Source organism: Heterocephalus glaber, unplaced genomic scaffold (genome assembly GCF_053883595.1).
Source record: "Heterocephalus glaber isolate CG9 unplaced genomic scaffold, H.glaber_assembly_v1.0 deba00001444, whole genome shotgun sequence".
Classification (NCBI taxonomy): Eukaryota; Metazoa; Chordata; class Mammalia; order Rodentia; family Bathyergidae; genus Heterocephalus; species Heterocephalus glaber.
Genome location: NW_028258297.1, coordinates 9981459 through 10000000, shown reverse-complemented (window position 1 = coordinate 10000000; position 18542 = coordinate 9981459). Strand labels below are relative to the sequence as shown.

Genomic DNA, 18542 nt, shown 5'->3' with positions numbered 1-18542 from the left:
CCCTCACTTCCTGTTTTCAGACTCATCCCTAGGTTCTTCCTCCAGCAGGACAGTGGCACTGTCCCCTGGGACCTTTGTGTGGCATCTTCCAATGAAGTGAGTTCTAGACTGGACTGGGAGCTGGGGCAGAAACCTCTCCCGGCCCAGGGGAGCCTCCCTTTTGCAGAGAGGAAGCGGGCCCAAGAGGTGAAGCAAGGGGGAACACACAGCAGAGAAGCTGAACAGCTGGGCTGAGACTCCAGGGGTCCGACTCCTTCCTGCCCTCATGGAGTGGGCGGCCCTAATCCATCTCTTAAGGCAAAACAGAGTCTCCCACCAAGTCAGGGGTTTCTTTTGTTACTAAAAGTGAAACTTGTTCACTGTAGAAAATTTAGAACAGAGAGGAGGCATAAATATGAAAAGAAATCTGTCATTCCCTCTGCGAGGCAGCCCTGGGGGTTAATGCCACAATTGAACAAATAATAATAATTGAATATATTGGGTCTGTACTGAATGTGCACGGAGTATTTCTTTAAAAAATGAAAGATGACAACAATTTACCTGACTTTTACATTGCACTAGGTGTTGGTGAGTAACCTGGAGGTGATTTACATATAAAGGGGGGTGTGCTAGGTTAAATGCAGTGCATTTCCAGTAGGAGGCTTCAGCATCCCAGGACTTCTGGCACCTGCTCATATCAAGGACAGGAGCACTCTAGACCCCACAGCCCTTGGTGCGAGACAGTATAGCTACCGTGGAGTTTAAAGCATAGACTCAAAATTTTCTCTCTGCCCTTTTCTGTCTAAGTAACTGTGGGCCAGTTACTTAACCTCCCTGGCTCAGCTTCCCCTTTGTAGTGGGGATAGAGTGGTGTTCATTTCCCAGAGTAGATGAGAGTGGCAGATGAGACAATGTGTGAAATCACATTTTCCCCTTGCTTAGGGCCCAAATGAGTGTTCTTATCGCTGATGGGCCCCAACTTAGCATAGCTCAACTACATGATTTTTCTAGTTTACAACAGTGCTAGACAGTCTACATTCTTAGAAACTATTTCCAATTTGGATCTTCAGTGCAGCGTAGTATACTTACTGTACTGCTAAGGTATGATGTTCAGTAGGCTAAGTGTGTTAGATGAATTTTTTTTTTTAAGATGGCAAGGTCTCACTGTGTAGTTCAGGGTGGCCGTGAACTCACTGTGTAGCCCAGGCCAGCCTTGACCTTGCAGCGATCCTCCTGTTTCAGCCTCCTGAGTGCTGGGATTTACAGGTGTGTGCCACCATGCCTGGTTATGATGGCCTTTTTGAGGTGTAAACTGAACATCAAGTTGGGGAGCATGTGTGCCCCTTTTTTGTACTGATCCGAGTTAGCCTGCTGAATGATCAAGGTCCATTAATCAACTGTGACCTGAATCACAGTTCAACCGTCCCTCCTGGCCAAACCCAAACTTATCTTAGTCTTTCCTGAAGGGTCCTTCCTGTAGGGCTGGATATGTAGTGTGGGGGGCCTGTGTCTGGGCGGAGGGGCCCGTGTCTGGGCGGAGCACCCCTTGCCCTGTGGGGGTTCTCTGAGAAAGGCACTCTGTACCTTGCAAAACTCCCACTCAGCACCTCAACACAAACCATTTTTATCCCATCTGCCGCTCACACAAAGGAAACTACAATGTGTTCCAGCCCCGGGGACAGAGCTGGCTCTTCGTGCCCCCAGATGGTCCTGTGCTGTACTTTCTGGGCGAGTGGAGGGATTTCAAGTGTGGTTTCCACCAGGCTTGGCTTTCCCCAGCTCTGTAGCCCTGGATCCTGCCCTGGCTGAGATACTAGTGCTGGGGTGAGTGTTGAGCTTGGTCCAGCCCCTGAGTACCAGGCACATAGGTGGTGCCTGTCTTAAAGGAGCCACAGCCTGGCAGGGGAGCCAGGGCTTGAGAGAAGGAGGCCTAGTGGCTGTGGGAATCAGAAGAGGACCACCTGTCCCCAGGGTGCAGGGCAGGTATCCTTAGGATGACGTTCAGCTGCTCAGTGTGGCTTCTCAGAGCCTCAGGTGGCTAAAACCACTCTCTGTCCCAGCCATGTTGAATTTCTTATGCTTCTTTGATTTTTGTTGTTGTTTTTTGAGACAAATTCTTGCCATATAGCCCAGGCAGGCCTGGAACTCACTTTGTAGCCCAGGCAGGCCTTGTACTCCTGGCGATCCTCCTGCCCCAGCTTCCTGAATGTTGGGGTTCCAGATGTGCGTCACCACACCAGGCTCTTGTGCTTCTTTGAGTGCATCACATTCCATCTCTGCTCAGCCTGTTTTCTTGCTTGTCTTGCTTCCCAAGCCCCCCTCTGCATCCTGGTGGAGTCTTTCCTTCTTGTCCTCTTATCTTCCTACAGGCTGTGGCCCCGACTTTCCGAGTGCTCCTGTAGCCCTGCCCTGGAGTACAGTCATAATAGATTATTTTTGGCGCTGGGGATTGAACCCAGGGCCTCCTGCATGCTAAGCTGTTGCTCTGCCACTGAGCTACATCCGCAGCCACCATCCTGTCTTCCTTGCTCACCCTCCTTCTCCTCCGGACCACCTCTGCCTTGTTCACAGCTCTACAGCAAATATTTATGAGGCCTGTTGTGTGCCAGGCGAGCACTGGCTGCTGGGGGATGGGGCCGCTGAGAGTGAGCCAGACACAGAGCTTGTGTTCTAGTGACAGGGAGGACGATAGAGAACAGATCCCTAAGTAGAATCATTTCAGATGAGCCTGGTGAAAGAACGAAGTAGGGTAATGGGGTAAGAAGCAATGTGTTTGAGTACGTGCTTGCGTGCTGGGGGTGGGCTTGGTGGTGCACGCCTGTAATCCCAGCTACTCAGGAGCGAGGCAGGAGGTTTGGAGTTCAAGGCCAGCCTGGGCTCCACAATGAGTTCAAAGCCAGCTGGAACCACATAGGGGGAGAACCTGTCTCAACCTCCGCCTCCAAATAAAATCTGGGAAGGAATCAGGCCAGGGGTAGGGGATAAGGACAGATGTGGGTGCAGAGGGAGGAGGTCTTGTAGGGACCTGCCTAGGCCACTGGTGTCCAGAGCTTTTCATCATGACTCATAGTAAGGAATATATTTTCCACCACGCTCCAGGTTCAGGCACATGGATGTAACTGAAACAAGTTTCAGGAAACAGTTCTTCCCCTTACAACATGTGATGCGCTTTATAGTTGCAGATATTTTCTCTTCTGCAACTTAGTGCAACTCTGTCTTAGAAAACAAAACAAAAGAAAAAGTCTGGGGGGCTAGGGACGCAACTCAGTGTGAAGGCCCTAGGTTTGATCCCCAATATTGCGCCTCCCTCAAAAGATGAAACAAAATTTCAAAATATCTTTTTTTGGTTTTTTTTGGTACTGGGGATTGAACTCTGGTCCTTGTGCTTGCGCAGCAGGGGGCGAAACCACTGAGCTAAATCCCTGGCCCTTGTTTCATTTTATAAATGTGCTGGTTATAGCCAGGCATGGTGGCTCATGCCTATAGTCCCAGCCCTCATTTTTTATTTTGAGATAGGGTCTCACTAAGTCATTCAGTTATCCAGGCTAGGCTCCAGCACGACATCCTCCTGCCTCAGCCTCTCACAGTCTGAGGTTACAGTTTACATTATCACACAGTGCCCTTGATTTTGGTGTATACTTCTCTGGTTTTGGGGGTTTTGTTTTGCCTTGGGTGCAGAGGAGGGGCCTGGTGACTACGCACTGGGTAGGGAGGAGGAGCAAGCCTTCGGGAAGCCCTGGGTGATGTGGGTGTTCCCCACCGAGGGGCTGCAACAGGGCTCCAGGCCACCCCTGGTCACTTGGGGTAGGCTGGCCAGCTCCTTGTCTACCCAGGGCACAGGTCCATCTTCCTGAGACTTCAGGCCAGCACTGTGTGCTTTTTCTTTTCCTTCCCTGTGGCCCGCTTACCTGGGTGGGAAGGAAGCTGTCTGTCCTGCCACACCCTGGGAGTTGCGTGACTGCCCCAAGGCACTGTTGCTCCTACAGACCTTGCACAGTAGGAATTTCTGTCCTCGTTTGACGGAGGCTCAGTGAGGTTAAGTGGCCTGTCCTCAGGACGTGGCTTGGAAGTGAAGGTGTCCCCCAGTCTGTGTGATGAGGAGGCTGCCCTTGCCGACTGCCCTGGACTCCGACTCTGGTCTGTAGACAGCCGGAGCCTCCCAGGCTCCAGGTTTCTGTGGCCTCAGCCACCCTTCCTATTTCTACAGCCAGTGTATCACCACCCCGGAAGGACCTGGCTGCCTCGTCTCCACCGTCAGAGGCGCCCATCCCAGCTGAACCAGGAGACGAGACTCAGGTAGGCAGGTGCCTCGGGTTGAGAGGGTGGCTTGGGGGACAGTTGTCATTGTAGTGACTGTCACATGAGAAAATTGGCCCTGGCGGTATTCACAGGTGTTGTCTGTTCTTTTCCCACTGGCTTTGGGAACTGAGTCTCCCAGACCAGGGCAGGGGCCAGGGGTTAGGTTCCAATCTCATTCTGAGGGTCCCACTGTGACCTTGCCATCATGGGACAGTCAGGAGCTGCACACAGACTAGAGCAGATGTCCCCTGACTCCTGTTGAGTCAGAGATCCAATGCTCCTGCATGGTTCCATTGAGTGACAGCTCGGGGAGGGCAGTGTCATGGGCCTTGATGGCAGAGGAGGAAACTCAGGCTCAGTGAGGTTTGGTCATTTTTCCCAGGCCACTCACCAGGGAAATGAGGCCACTCTGCCAGTCACCTGTTCCAAGGACACCAGTCTTTCACATGCTTCAGGGACAGCCAGGTCCAGGGCACAGAGACCCAGGGAGGCCGTGTGGGACCAAGACAGGCACGGGCTATGCAGGGCCATCTTGCGGGTGGGGACCCAAGGCCAGAGACATGCCCAGGTCACAGTGCTGGCAGTAAAGGCACCGGGATTCAACTAGAGATGGAGCCCTCAGGGAGGGCCACCCCAGGGGGAAGTGGGAGAGACCAGAGTAGCCACAGGGAGTGGCTGCATCAGAAGCTGCCTTTCCTGGGGGCAGCGACCCTCAGAAACCAGAAATCTACATTTTTCCATCCCAGCTTGGTGACCTAGAGCAAGTCTGTCCCCTTTGTGGCTTTTGGTGTCCTCATCTGGGAGATGGTCACGGTCTCCAGGCCTCTGCTGGTTCTAGGGCTCTGATCCTTGTATATGGCCACCGAGAAGCTTGGGTCACACCGGGGGGACAATGGCCATGACAGGGAGGGCATGGGAGTGTTCTGGAACCACATAGCTGGTGACTGCTCCTGTTCCCTGCAGAATGAGGAGCTGTCCTCGGGCAGCCTGTCGGAGCGGGGCGCCCAGCGGGCCCCCAGCAGCACGTGTGCGGCCTGCCAGAAACATGTGCACTTGGTGCAGCGCTACCTGGCCGAGGGGAAGCTATACCACCGCCACTGCTTCCGGTGAGTCACTGGGAACCAGAGCAGGGCCCCAGGTTCAAGCACCCTGGCCAGGCTCATCCCCATGTCCTGAGGAGCGGAGTGGGGCTCAGCTGGGGACAAAGATCTTCCCAGTCACATAATTAGTGAGAATTTCATGACTGACACAGGGCTACCGCTGGAGACTCCTGTTCCCCATCCCTAAGCTCTTTGAGGATAACTCCCTGATCATATTGAAGGCAGTATATGCCTTAGAGCCTGAACTACATAGCGAGACCCTCTCCCTCTTCCCCCCCCCCAAAAAAAATCATGGTAATTTAATTTAAGTGTGGCTTCCTGGGTAAAGGCCAGGTTTAAAGAAAGTGGAATGTAAGAGGCAAGGAACATGCAAAAACTTAGACAATGTGTAGTTTGGTGTGTGTGTGTGTGTGTGTGTGAGTGTGTGTGTTGCTGTGTATGGAGCCCAGGGTGTTGCTTATGCTTGCCAAGCACTCTACCCCTGAGCTATATCCCCAGTCCCAAAATATTTTATGTTGCAAAGAAGAAACCAGAAAAGAAATTTGAATATAAATAGTCAAAGGAAGCCAAGGGTTGACTTGCTACACATACCTGATCTGCTTAGTGTGTGTGAGCGTGGGTGTGGAACCCTGACACAGACGTGTCATGGGGGAAGAGGTTACACAGGCACAGTCATATCTCGCCAGCTGAGCAGTCTTTTAGAAACTTTTTACATTGACTTAGTTAAAAAAAAAGAAAAGCATTTGACTCTGTGACTGAATGTTAAGTACCTAAAATGAAACTTGTGTCTGTAGATGAACAACTGAAAGAAGGGTTTTATAAAACAATCTTTGGCCAGGCATTGGCGGTACAGCCTGTAATCCCAGCACATGGGAGGCTGAAGCAGGGAGATTGCAAGTTTGAGGGTAGCCTGGGCTACAAAGCGCATTCTGTGTCAGCTTGGGCCACATAGTGAGACCTTGTCCTAAAAAAAAAATAGTTTGGGCCGGGGATTTAGCTCAGTGGTTCCGCTGCCTGTCTCAAAAGCACAAGGTCCTGAGTTTGATCCCTGGTACAAAAAAAAAAGTTTGTCCTTGTTTGTATGATTCACTGTAATACATTGTATTTTATTCTGTTTCATGAAACACAAATGTACCTGGGGCTGGGATGTAGCTCAGTGGCAGAGCACTTGCCTAGCATGTTAGAGATCTTGGGTTCAATCCCCAGAATTGCAAAAAAAACCCCAAAACTAATCTGGTTGGTTGAAAGCCACCAAACTGATCTCTGGAGCCACTAGTGTAGCAGCCCTCCTGCTGGACAGACCTTGGGGGCTGCCTTTGGGCTTCCTGTTACTGCACAGACCCAAGGCGTGTTTCACAATTTCTGGTGCAGATTTCACACTCTTTCATTGTTCCAGTGTTTCTGACCGTTACCACCATTTGTGTTTTCTAGGAGTTTCTGGTACTGAGCCAGGATCCTCTGGCAGTTGGGAGGACTTGGGGAGGGGGCAGCCTTGGCCTCTGGTGTAGGGAACCACTGTCCTGCTGGGCTCCCAGCTAAGGGAACCCTGTCCTGTCCCCGGCAGGTGTCGGCAGTGCTCCAGCACCCTGCTCCCGGGTGCCTACAGGAGCGGACCAGAGGAAGGAACCTTTGTGTGTGTGGAACGCTGTACCAGGCTGGGCCTAGGGGGACAGGCGGGAGCCAGGCCTGGGCCTCCCTCACAGCCAAAGCCTCAGCAACTAACAGAAGAAGCCAGGGATGGCGAGGGAGGTGGTCCCAGCCCCAGTGTCGCTGCAGGACCCAAGGCCATCACCGAGGCCCGGCCCCATGTCCCCACCAAGCCCCCGCTTCCTGGAAAACCCCAGGAGCTGGTGAGCCCCCCCTCCGGCCGACCCACGCCTGCCCCCAGGAAGACCTCCGACAGTGTGGCCTCGACGGCCCCCACACCGCGGCCCCGGTCCAGCCTGCAGCAAGACAGCACAGCAGAGCAGGGTGGCAGTGGTGGCCTTGCAAATGGTGAGCAAGGGTGCAGCCAGGGCCAGTGTGTGGGCATTGAAATGTCCCTGTGCATCTGGGAGTGTTTGGGATTGGATGTCGCCTGTGTCTCTGACGTCATTAATTCCTGCCGCAATGGTCACTGTGGGTCTCTCTGGGGCTGGCTTCATCCTCAAAGCTGGTACAGCTGAGACACAGGGCCTCCCAGGCTGCCCCGTTCAGCGGGTGTAGTGTGGGGTGTTTGTGTGCTTCTGTGATTGTCTGGTGTTTCTGGCTGTGTAGTAGTGAATGTGTCTCTGTGTGTGCCTGTGTGTCCTGAGTGTCTTGGGGACTCTGGACGAACTGGTGTCTTTCCAGTCCCCAGGCACACTCCGGTGACCTTCCATGCCCCACCTGTGTGCTTGTCAGTATCTGGCCGGGGAGAGCTCAGAGGCTGGAGGGAGGACAGGGTGTCCGGGGGCCCTGAGCTACTCTGAACTGCACTAGAGACCCCAGATGGCTCCCTGGGTCCCCTCCTGGGAGGTGAGGGGCTTCTAGGAGGGGTAGCACCTGGACTGAACGGAGACACGTTTCCTACCCACACTGGGGAAGTGTCTGAGGGGACTCCGGTTCCTTCTTGTCAAATGAAGTGCAAGTGGGGTCTCAGGAGGCCTGGCCACCTGGTCACCTGGCCTTGTCACTGTTCTCCTGGTCACCTTCAGTGCTTATCTAATCTCCCTGTGGGCTGGGCAGGGGAGGTGCCAGGTGCTGGGGAGGTTGCTGTGGTCACCCAGAGCCTGTGACCTGTGGGTAGGAGGGAAGGGCACTCCTTAGGGAGGCAGCCACTCTGCCTGGCTCATGTGGCCCTCTCTGCTGCCTATGAAGGCCTGGCTCACTGTCCTTTCCAATCTAGGAAGACTCCAGGAGCCCCCTGTCCCCAAGCCCAGAGGGACTCCCAAGCTGTCAGAGAGGTATGTTGGTCCCTGAGAAGTTTTTCTGCATTGGCAGCCTTGGCGGTGGGAATGGGGGTCCCTAGGGCCTGGGTGGAGACATGGCTTCCTGGGGGTGCACAGGGTCAGGCTTAAGGGGATGCTTACTTCTGGGTGGGGACGGGGAATGGTGCCCATGGCCCTCTGCCCTGCACCTCCCTCTGGGAGTCCCACTGCCACTGCCTGACCTGCTCCTTAGGAGGGGACAGCACCTGTGGAGTCACCTCATCTCTCCAGCCTCACCTTCTCCATAACATTGGAGACCCAGGAAGGCCTGGGTACCAGGTCTTTGAGAGCCGTGCTTTGGGAGGCCGGGCTGCCCTAGCAGTTAACCTGTGTGGAGACTTGCATGCTGTGACATTCAGGTGCTGGATGTGGAACTCACTGGGTGCTCACGACAGCCCTGTGAGGCTTTATTAAGTCCCCATTTAGTGAATGAGAGACTGACGCACTGCGAGGCTGGGTGGCTTTGTTCAAGTGTCACACATGGCCCCTTGTTGGTCCTTCCTGGGCTGCGTGACTTGAGGGTCTGTCCTGCCTGGACCTCAAGGTGCCCAGTTGGGATGTGACTCTAATGATCCATTGTGGCCTGGGGTTCAGGTGGCTCCTGGGCTGGGGAGGAGAAAAGGGCAGCTTTGCATCACCCGCTTGGAGATAGACTCCAAACTGTCCCGAGGCCGCAGGAGGCTGACCCCTTGCCTGGCTCGTGCTTCTACAGGATGCCACCCCCCAGGAAGGACCCCCCATGGATAACACTGGTGCAGGCAGAGCCCAAGAAGAAGCCGGCCCCGCTGCCTCCAGGTAGCCCCGGGCCGCCAAGCCGGGCCAGCAGGCAGGTGGAGAATGGTGGCGTAGAGGAGATGCCCCAGTGTGGCCCTGCAGCTGGGGCCAGCCTCGAGGCCAAGCCCTACAACCCCTTTGAGGAGGAGGAGGAGACGGAGGAGCCATCCCCAGCAGTACCCAGCCCGGCCTCTAGTCCTGCCCAGGCACCCCCAGAGTGCACCCCCAAGTCCCTGCACCCCTGGTACGGCATCACACCCACCAGCAGCCCCAAGGCGAAGAAGCGCCCCGCTCCCCGTGCACCCAGCACGACCCCGCTCGGTGAGTGCCTGCCTGGAGCTGTGCCGATCTGGGGCAACCGGGCCAGGGGGGTGTGGTCCTGGGAGCCACTCCGGGCCAGGTGCCCGTGGGTGTGGGGTTCACCGTCCCCTCCCACTTACTGAAGCAGTACCGGGCAGATTTGAACCCCAGCCATCTGGCCTTTGTCCCTCCTCATAACCCCTCCTGTTATGCTGATTAAACATGGGCTCGGGGAGTGCAGGGCACAGCCTAGCTTTGGGCTCCTGGAAGGCACATTTATGGTAAGGCTTAGCTCTCACCCTTCCTCACTGGGTCACTGTCACTGTCACTTCAGTTGCCCAGCAACCTGGGCTCTCACCTGGCAGAGTCCCTGTCTGTGAATTGGGGGTGTCAAGGATTTCCCCCCCTCATCGGGTCACGCTGAACTTTCTGGCTGTCCCTGTCTCCTGGTCTTTGTACCCTGTTGGTCACCTTCCACCACAGCTGGAGCCCAGTGCCTCTGAGAGCCCAGTGTGCTCCTCACTCAGAGGGGCCAAGAGCGCGTTAGAGATGATCGCGCAGGTGCTGAGTTTGGGACCCCTTGGTGGGCAGATGTAGGGTGAGTGGAGGGCCTGAGCTCTGGAGGTGGGCACCACTGTGTTCTAATCAGGCCTGGCTGGGTGAGTGCCCTGTGCTTCCTGAGTCGTGGTCTCATCTGGGAAGTGTGGGTGGCATGGTCTCTGTTATCTGTAGGAGGGTGAAATGGTGCCCGGCAGTGTCTGGCCTGGGTGGGTCACAGCCAGTGTCCTCTCTCCTGCTGCAGATCGGAGGTGGGAGGCTGGCCTTGCCCCTCTGTCCTGTCCTGGCAGCTTGCTCTCAGGTGGACTCGGGCACTGGAGGAGTGTGGGTGGGGACACAGGGAGTGGAGGCAGCAGCTCTGCTGGATGAGGGCGAGGGCCATCATGTATCAGAGCACAAAGGCAGTGGGGGTCCTGGTAGCCAGACCCTCTGTGACTTGGGTCCTGCTGTGCATGTACCAGGTGTGCTCTCTTCTTGGTTTCTGGGGCCACCTGCACTCGAGGTGTAGCATGTCCCGGCTGGAAGCCCTGACTGCCCCCTTGCTTGCTTGGTCCCACAGCTCTCCATGCCTCCCGCCTCTCACACTCGGAGCCCCCCTCGGCCACGCCATCACCAGCCCTCAGCGTAGAGAGCCTGGCATCTGAGAGCTCCAGCCAGACAGCGGGTGGGGAGCTTCTGGAGCCACCAGCCGTGCCCAAGAGCTCCTCGGAGCCTGCTGTCCATGCCCCTGGCACCCCTGGGAACTCTGCCAGCCTCTCTGCCCACTCCTCCCTGTCCTTGTCTGGGGAGCTGGTACAGCCCAGTGTGGAGCGGACACCTCAGGCCAGAATAAGGGACAGCCCAGGCCCCCCGCCAGCCAAGCCCTACAGCGGCGCCACCCCCACACCTCTCCTGTTGGTTGCTGACAGGAGCCCTGCACCGTCCCCTGGAAGCTCATCCCCACAGCTACAGGTAAAGGTGAGTGCCCTTTCCCCTTGCTAGAGGCTTTGTCCTCTAATGGATGTGGGCCAGGATGTTCAGGGCTGCCCATCTGTGCTGGCTCCCCCTTTCTTGTGCTGGGGATTGAACCACTGAGCTGCATCCCTAACCCTTGGTTTCTTTTCCATTTTGAGACAGGGTCTCATTGCATTGCCCAAGCTGTATTCAAACTTGCAGTCCTCTTGCCTCCGCCTCCCAGAGCTCTGGGATTACAGTGTACCATGCTTAGCTGGCCCCTGACTTCCTGAGTGGCTTTGGCTGTGTCCCGCTCACCACCCTGTGCAGTGGGGCACAGGTACAAATCCATGTCATACTTCTGCCCATCTGCCAGACCTCCCCGGTCTGTGCAGCTGTCTGTCCGTGTGGCCTTCCATACACTGTGCATCCAGAAATCATTTCCCTGCCTAGGCCAGGGTACTGACCCTGTGTACCTGTCCACCCTTCTGTCCCCTCTGGCTCTGTTGATACCAGGCCCTGGGCGTGGTGGCGTGGAGACCCTGTCTTCACCCCCCAAGGGTCCCAGTGTGCTCAGGGGGACAGGTGTGTGTCCAGAAGGCGATTTGAGCCGAGCATAGTGTGGTGATGGCTTCCTTCACCTGAGACCCTGACCCCTGCTGGAGAGTGGGCAGCCGGGCCCCACTGAGTGCTGCTGTGAGTCTGGGCTGGGGAGCAATGGTCCCTGTCTTTGAGGTTCACAGCTCCCCTTGTGAGCTGAGTTTGCAGTGGGCAGGGTCAGCCCCAGCAGGCCAGGGCCTCAGGACATGCCCTGCCAAGCACCTCTGTGGCCCAGCCTGTCCTCCCCCCATCTCAGTGCTCCCAGGCCTCCATGGGCTCGGTCTTCCTGAAGGTGTGAGGAGGGTCTGGCTGTGCCTTTTCCCAGTGATGAGCTTTTTCAGATGCTCTGTGGGCTGTGGGGACATTTGTGTCTCAGCCCTACGTCCTGGAGTAAGCCCATGTGGTGGTGCAGGCCTGTAATCCCAGCTACTTAGGAGGCTGAGGCAGGAGGAGCCCACTGTGCAGCCTGGTTGTGAGATTTACCTGTGGTGTCTTTTGGAGGTGGGTGGCAGTGCTGGGCTCTCTCCCTCCCCAGCTCGGGGAGTCTTTCAACAGCGATTGGAACCCATAGGGCAGCAGCTGCCCAGGGGCCTGGGTCAGGGCCAACGAGGCCACCTATGAGCCCCGCCTCCTATTCCCACTGCCCCTAAAATTCTCCCCTAATCTTGGGTGAGGGTGGGATTGAGTCATGCCCCACCCCATGCCAGGAAGTGCTCTACCCCTGAGCTGCACCCCAGCCCTGGTTCTGAGATATACACAGCATATACACAGCGTCCTGTGCTATAACTCCACCACGGGAGGTGTTCTGGAAATGGAAACGTTTGCTGAATGGCTGAGTGCATCAGATGGAATTAGGGAACAGTCTGTCCCTACCTGGGCCCTCTTCTCAGAGCACCCCTTTTGCCTTTAGATCCTGGCCTGCTTTCCATGTCCCACAGGATCAGGCTGCCCCCTTCTGAGACTGAACTTCTGTCATGTCCCTGTCTTTAGTCTTCCTGCAAGGAGAATCCTTTTAACCGGAAGCCATCGCCTGCAGCGTCTCCAACTGCAAAGAAGGCCACCAAGGGATCCAAGCCAGTGAGGCCACCTGCCCCGGGACATGGCTTTCCGCTCATCAAACGCAAGGTATCAGCAGGGAGCCCCCAGAGACTTGGCTGACCTGGGCCTGGCACCCTCCTCTCTGCAGCCCTGGGCCGGGTGTCAGGGCTGCTGTGCTCTGATGGTCAAGAGAGGGCTCTTGGTTGGCCCGCCTAGGAGGCTGGACTTTTGGCCAGGGGATTTGGAGCAGGCTGGAGAGCAGCAGGCAGTGCACTGCCTTATTACTGACAGATGTTCAAGTGCTCCTGTGAGAGGCTGCTCTGAAGAGGGGGTCACTCCCATTCCCGTGGTGAAACCCTTCTGGAGTGGCCGAGAAGGGAGGAGCTTCCCCAAGGGCAGGAAGTTGTCATCTCAATAGCATGGAGGGATGGTGGCAGTCCCCATCCTGACCCTTTCCCACACTGTCCTGATTTCTCACCATGCCGGACATGGGACAGAACCTGGTCCCTGGAGCTTGCATGGCCAATGCTGGCCAAGAGGGGCACAGCTCCTGGCAGCAGCGTGGGCTGGAGGAGGGTAGAAGTGGTCCTTCCGGTGACCAGGGTCCCATCCGCAGGTCCAGGCAGACCAGTACGTCCCGGAGGAGGACATCTACGGAGAGATGGATGCCATTGAGCGGCAGCTGGATGCCCTGGAACACCGCGGGGTCCTGCTGGAAGAGAAGCTGCGAGGCGGGGCCAGTGGTGCGGAGCAGTGGGGGAGGGCTGGTGGGAGAGGCTGGGGCTGTTTGGGCCCCTCTTCCTGGGGCTGCCCAGCTGGGAGGTGCTGCCGGCCCTGCCCTGAGTGGGTGTCTGGCTCGCAGAGGGCCACGAGGACGACATGCTGGTGGATTGGTTCAAGCTCATCCACGAGAAGCACCTGCTGGTACGGCGCGAGTCCGAGCTCATTTACATGTGAGTCTTGCCTGCCCTACCCACGCCTCTGCAGGACTCAGAGCCACTTCCTCTGTGGGGCATCGGGCAGAATTGCTCACTGCTGCCTTGTTTCCACCCCTCAGCTTCAAGCAGCAGAACCTGGAGCAGCGCCAGGCTGACGTCGAGTATGAGCTCCGGTGCCTTCTCAACAAGCCAGGTGAGCGCCTGCCCTGCCTGGAGACACAAGGAGGGGGCGTGGGGGCTGAGTCTTCCTCTCTTGACTGGAGAAGGGGTGGGGAGGGGCATCTGTCCACTTAGGATGGCAGTGATTATAGTCAGTGACAGATAGAGCCAGGAGAGGGCGCTGCATGGACATGGATGGCGGCAGGGATGTCCATGGTGAGGATGATGGGCTCTAGGTGAATATCGGGCCCAAGGGCAACCCGCCCTATTTTGGGCATGGCATCAGCCCTTGCTGTGTGACCTTTGGTGGTTTCTTTGCCTCTCTGGGCCTCAGTAGTTTTATACATGGCTGTGGCATGGGGTGAACCACAGCCACAGGCTGGGATGGCAGGACTAGAACATCAGAGCTGAGTTGGGCATGGTAGCACATGCCTATAATCCAAGCACTCAGGAGGCTGAGGCAGGAGGATTCCCTCAAGTTCAAGGCCAACTTGGGGTACATGGGGAGTTCAAGGCCAGCCTGAGCTACATTGTGAGATCCTACTTAAGAAAAAAACTCAAAAAAGTAAAGTAGAAGAAGGTCAGAGCCAGGAGCCAAGGCTTTTGACCCCCTTCCCATGGCTCAGACTCGGTGCCAGCCCTGGACTTGGGCCACCATCACTGTCTCACAGATGAGGAAGTGGGTTGGAGCTAGTCTGCCCCTGCACACAGAGCCCTTCCTGCCTCTGGGACCCCGGTCCTGTCTCCCCGTTGATGGGGAAGCTTGGGCAGCTGGAGTGTCGCCAGGAAAGCCACAGAATGTCCCTGGCCTCCATTGCCAGCGCTGAGTCTACAGGAACCTGGGGCGAGGCTGCCACTCGGGGCCACAGTGACACCCTGTGGCCGGAGTGGGTACCGCCCTCTGCCTCCCAGGCAGCCTAGCCCTGGGCTTCCTGCTGCTGACAAGTTTCCCTTGTCATCCTGTTCCAGAAGTTGCTTTTGGAGAGCAAAGCTGGTTTATAGGGCCCCAGGAGGGCTGGGGACCCATCAGACACCATAGTGACCATCTCAGTGTCAGGCTGCCCTAGTTCAAATCCTGGCCCCCCTTCGCTATGTGATGCTGGTGAAGGATTTAACTTCCCTGGGCCTCAGTTTCCCCACATGTAGACTGGGGACATGGCCAGCGTCCAGATTTGAGAAGTGGCAGAACAGTATTAGAACTTGGGTGGTAGCTCTAAACCCCATGCTCTGTCCCCAGAGCTGGGCAGGGCACTCAGGTGTTCCTGACTTTTGGCAAGGTGAGGTCAGGGTATGGGCAGTGGCTGAGCCCCAGGTGTTCATCGAAAGATGTGCAGCGGATGTTGGGAAGGGAATGCTGAGTGGCGGCACCCGGCCCTGGGAGCCTGCAGGCTGAGGGAGAGACACCAAGGCACAGGTGGCCCCTGAGAAACAGCTGTGGGCATCCTTGTCATCTCTTCACCCCAGCCCTGCCTCCCACAGGGCACCTTGCACACTGTTGTGTGGATGAACTGGAAGCCCAGTGATGCGCGTGGGCTCTGTTCTTAGAGTGTGCGCTGTGCTGCCTGCCTGGCCCCTTTCAAGGTGTTTTTGGTAGGCAGCTTCACATCCTTGGTCCCTTCTACAAGAACCTTCATTTCCCCCAAGATCTCTGAAGCCCTGGCCCTTCCTTCCCAGGTACTTGGTAGTGAGGATGGGGCCTGCCTGCCACACTCAGGTGGTGACTGCTGTTGTCCTGGGGAAGAAGGTTTTCCTGCCCCTCATGGCTGGGCTTTCTCCCCTGGTAGAAAAAGACTGGACAGAAGAGGACAAGAACCGGGAGAAGGTGCTGATGGAGGAGCTCATGACCCTCATTGAGCAGCGCAATGCCATCGTCAACTGCCTGGATGAGGACCGGCAGAGGTGACATAGCAGGGGGAGGGGCTACTGCAGGCTGTGGCTGGGTTCCCTGGCTGGGGCAGCTCCTTGGCAGAGCCTGGGATACAGTTCCACACCCCAGGCTGGCCCAGCCCTGTCCTCACTGCCAGCAATCCCAGCACACCCTGGGCCGGCTCCATCGGGCTCAGAGGCTGGGAGGTTCCACCTGTGAGCACTCAGCTTCCCTTTCCTGTTCCAGGGAGGAAGAGGAAGACAAGATGTTAGAAGCCATGATCAAGAGGAAAGGTGAGTCCCTTCCTGGGGACTGGGGCTTCTGCATTTGAACTTGAGTTTGCAGCCTGGGGCTGGGAGATAAGGGACAGGTTGGATGAAGGGCTGGAGCAGGTCTCATGGGAATTTTGGGATGCAAAGTCCCAGGTTGCTTTCCTGGGACAGCAGCCTCAGTCAGGAAGTCCCTGGCCCATCCTTGGAGGGTGGCCATGGGATGCCCAGTTGCCCATAGGATGTGGTACACAGGGAGATTTCCCAGGGTTTGCTGGGCTTATGGCCGGTTCCTTCTGAGACATGCAGACTGGCTGGGGCGGGTCTGTGGGTCACGATAGCAGCACCTGTTAGGGTCACATGTGCCTGGATCAGCTACAGAGCACTGTCTTGACTTGGTTTCCACCAGTAACTCTGGCCTTGTGGTGTCTCCACTCAGGCTGGAGTCAGGCAGCTTGGATTCTTGTCCCAGCTTTGGCACATGGGCTGAGTGGCTTGCAGTTCTCTGCACTCCTCGCTCCTGTGTCTGCAGAGTGGAGTGATGGGGGACCCCCTCCCCTGCGAGCACTGATTATAGAGTCAACTTCTGTAGTGCACTTAGACCACACCTGGCATCTGCAAAGGGCTCAGGTGGGACCAGCTTATTTCAAAGGCCTGCATTTTCCTTCTTGGGAAAATTGGGGGCTCTGACAGATGACTTCTGAGTTCCCTCTGGCTGTGATGGTCAGGGTCTGTATTGGGGCCCACAGGGATGTGAGCCCCAGTCTAGGTAAAGCAAGCCTTTGAGTGTTAAGTGCGCCACATATCAGGGGTCACACAGATGCATGTCTCTTGCTAGGACACTAGGAGAGGTCCCCATCCTCTAGGGACAGAACAGGAAGTGACTTGCCCGAGTTTTCCCACGGGAGGCAGGTCGCTGGGCCAAGCCCACACTGTCCACACAGCTGCTCAGTGACACGGGTCACTTACCCCGGGCTGGCCTGGGAAGAATCTGCTTCCCCACCTGGTAAAGTGCCCCCTGCCTCTGCTGCAGAGTTCCAGAAGGAAGCTGAACCTGAGGGCAAGAAGAAGGGGAAGTTCAAGACCATGAAGATGCTGAAGATGCTGGGAAATAAGCGTGACACCAAGAGCAAGTCCCCTGGGGACAAGAGCTGATCGCCGGGGAAGCCACCGGGGTTGCCCCCTCCTGGTGGTCTGGGGAGCACCTTGCTGCCCTCGGATCAGCCGAGGGGTGAGACAGCTTAAGGGCAGGGAGCCTCTGGTGACCTCTGCTTTCTCAGGGTCCTCCGGCCACTCTGGGCCAGAGTTTTCTTCTCTTTTCCCTTGGCCCAGACAGCTATGACTCAGCTGTGCCCAGTCCGGTTCTGACATCTCCAGATGCTTTGACAGACGTGAAGAGCCGGCAGGGGCCAGGGCCCAGGGAGGGTGGTAGCTGAGCCTGTGCGCCTGCTCATCCTGCCAGCCTGGCCCCTGCCATGGTGGGGAAGCTCCTTGGGCGCCCTCCCTGCTGAACACACCGGACAGGATTATCTGACACCCAGTGTCCTCTGTTGGGCTCTGGCCCAGGGCTCCTGCTCCTCGTGGCTGGCCAGCAGCGGGGCTGCCAGACTGGCTTCCTCCTGCCCAGTCTTCCTCCTGTCCAGTGTGGGTGCCCTGAATCTCACGTGCCCTTGCTCAGGCGCTCTATTTATGAAGTCTCCGGTTGAGTTTGAGCTGGTTGCTGAGTGGTCCTATGCTGTGTCACATGTGGATGGGCCCGAGGACAAGCTCACCTCTGCCTCGCTCCGAGTTCCAGGTTTCTCCCTCAGCTCCCCTCATCTATGGGAAGCCTTGCTTCCCACCACACAGGGCCCTGATGGCCTTGCCAGGGCAGGTGGACGCCCCCGTTCGCTGTCCCAGTGTTGTGTCCCCTGTAAAGGGCCTTTGGGGGTCAGCTCCAGTCAGAGCTCTGGTCCTGATCCTCAGCCTAGGGAGATGTGCTTCAGGTAGGTGCTAACCATGGTTCTTTAATAAGTGTGACCCCCTACCTAGTCCGACCCCTCATTAGGCTTTCCTCCCCCAGCCACACCTGGGTTGGGGCCCATTTTTATTTGTGGTCATCGCTAGTCTGTCTCCTGTTGTCTCTTCCCTCCTCGACTCCTTCTCACCAGAGGATGATGGCCACCTACCCACTGGGTGGCCATGGAAGAGGACGAATGATGGAGACACCACTTTTGCCCAGGAAATGTGCCCGGCAGCTCTTGATCAAAGCACTGATCCCTAAGCTCTCCCTGGGCGCGGCAAGCCCCTCCTCCATGCACCTCGGGGAAGAGATTGCACTGTATTAGCTTGAGGATTCCTCACCAACAATAAATGGAGACGACTGAGTTCTTGGGCCACAGCCACGCCTCCTTGGCAGGCATCTCTGGTTGCCCAGGAGGGATTGGGCCATGCTGGGCTTAGATGGCTGTGTCAGTGTCCCACTCTGCAAGGGTGGCTGCTCTCACTTAAGTCATTGGTTGCTTGTGGGAATCAATGTGGATCCAGGGTTACTGGATCCATTCCGTTTTTCAAAAAGACTAGGAATCCAGATTCATATGCATGTCATTTGTAAATGTTGAACACCTACTCTGAATTTGTCCTGGCGTTCTCCGGTTTGCTGCCTCTGGACCATGCGATGGGCTCTGAGGTGGAGGACGTGTCCTGTCATATTGCTGCCTTGGTCCTCAGGTCATTGTGGGAATGTGACACAGGCTTCCCATGGATGTTCCTGAGCCAGCCCTAATGTGTTGGCTGCTGCA

The 18542-nt window shown here is 56.6% G+C and overlaps 1 protein-coding gene across 5 annotated transcripts in view; it reads left to right on the top strand.

The window, feature by feature from the left end:
* The window catches only part of Micall1 (MICAL like 1), a 23347-nt gene extending 5218 nt beyond the window's left edge, over positions 1-18129 (top strand). For 4 of the 5 annotated variants that reach the window (XM_004845633.4, XM_004845636.4, XM_021259014.2 and 1 more), the window contains exons 4-16: positions 4187-4275; positions 5242-5384; positions 6943-7373; positions 8245-8302; positions 9039-9421; positions 10518-10915; positions 12482-12616; positions 13146-13272; positions 13392-13482; positions 13587-13660; positions 15411-15525; positions 15740-15786; positions 16796-18129. In XM_004845633.4, coding sequence (XP_004845690.1) covers positions 4187-4275; positions 5242-5384; positions 6943-7373; positions 8245-8302; positions 9039-9421; positions 10518-10915; positions 12482-12616; positions 13146-13272; positions 13392-13482; positions 13587-13660; positions 15411-15525; positions 15740-15786; positions 16796-16917 — 2213 coding nt within the window. In that variant the 3' untranslated portion in view covers positions 16918-18129. The remainder of the gene's footprint in view (positions 1-4186; positions 4276-5241; positions 5385-6942; positions 7374-8244; positions 8303-9038; positions 9422-10517; positions 10916-12481; positions 12617-13145; positions 13273-13391; positions 13483-13586; positions 13661-15410; positions 15526-15739; positions 15787-16795) is intronic. The other variant, XM_004845634.4, reaches the window with a different exon arrangement.
* The last annotated feature ends 413 nt before the right edge of the window (positions 18130-18542 follow it).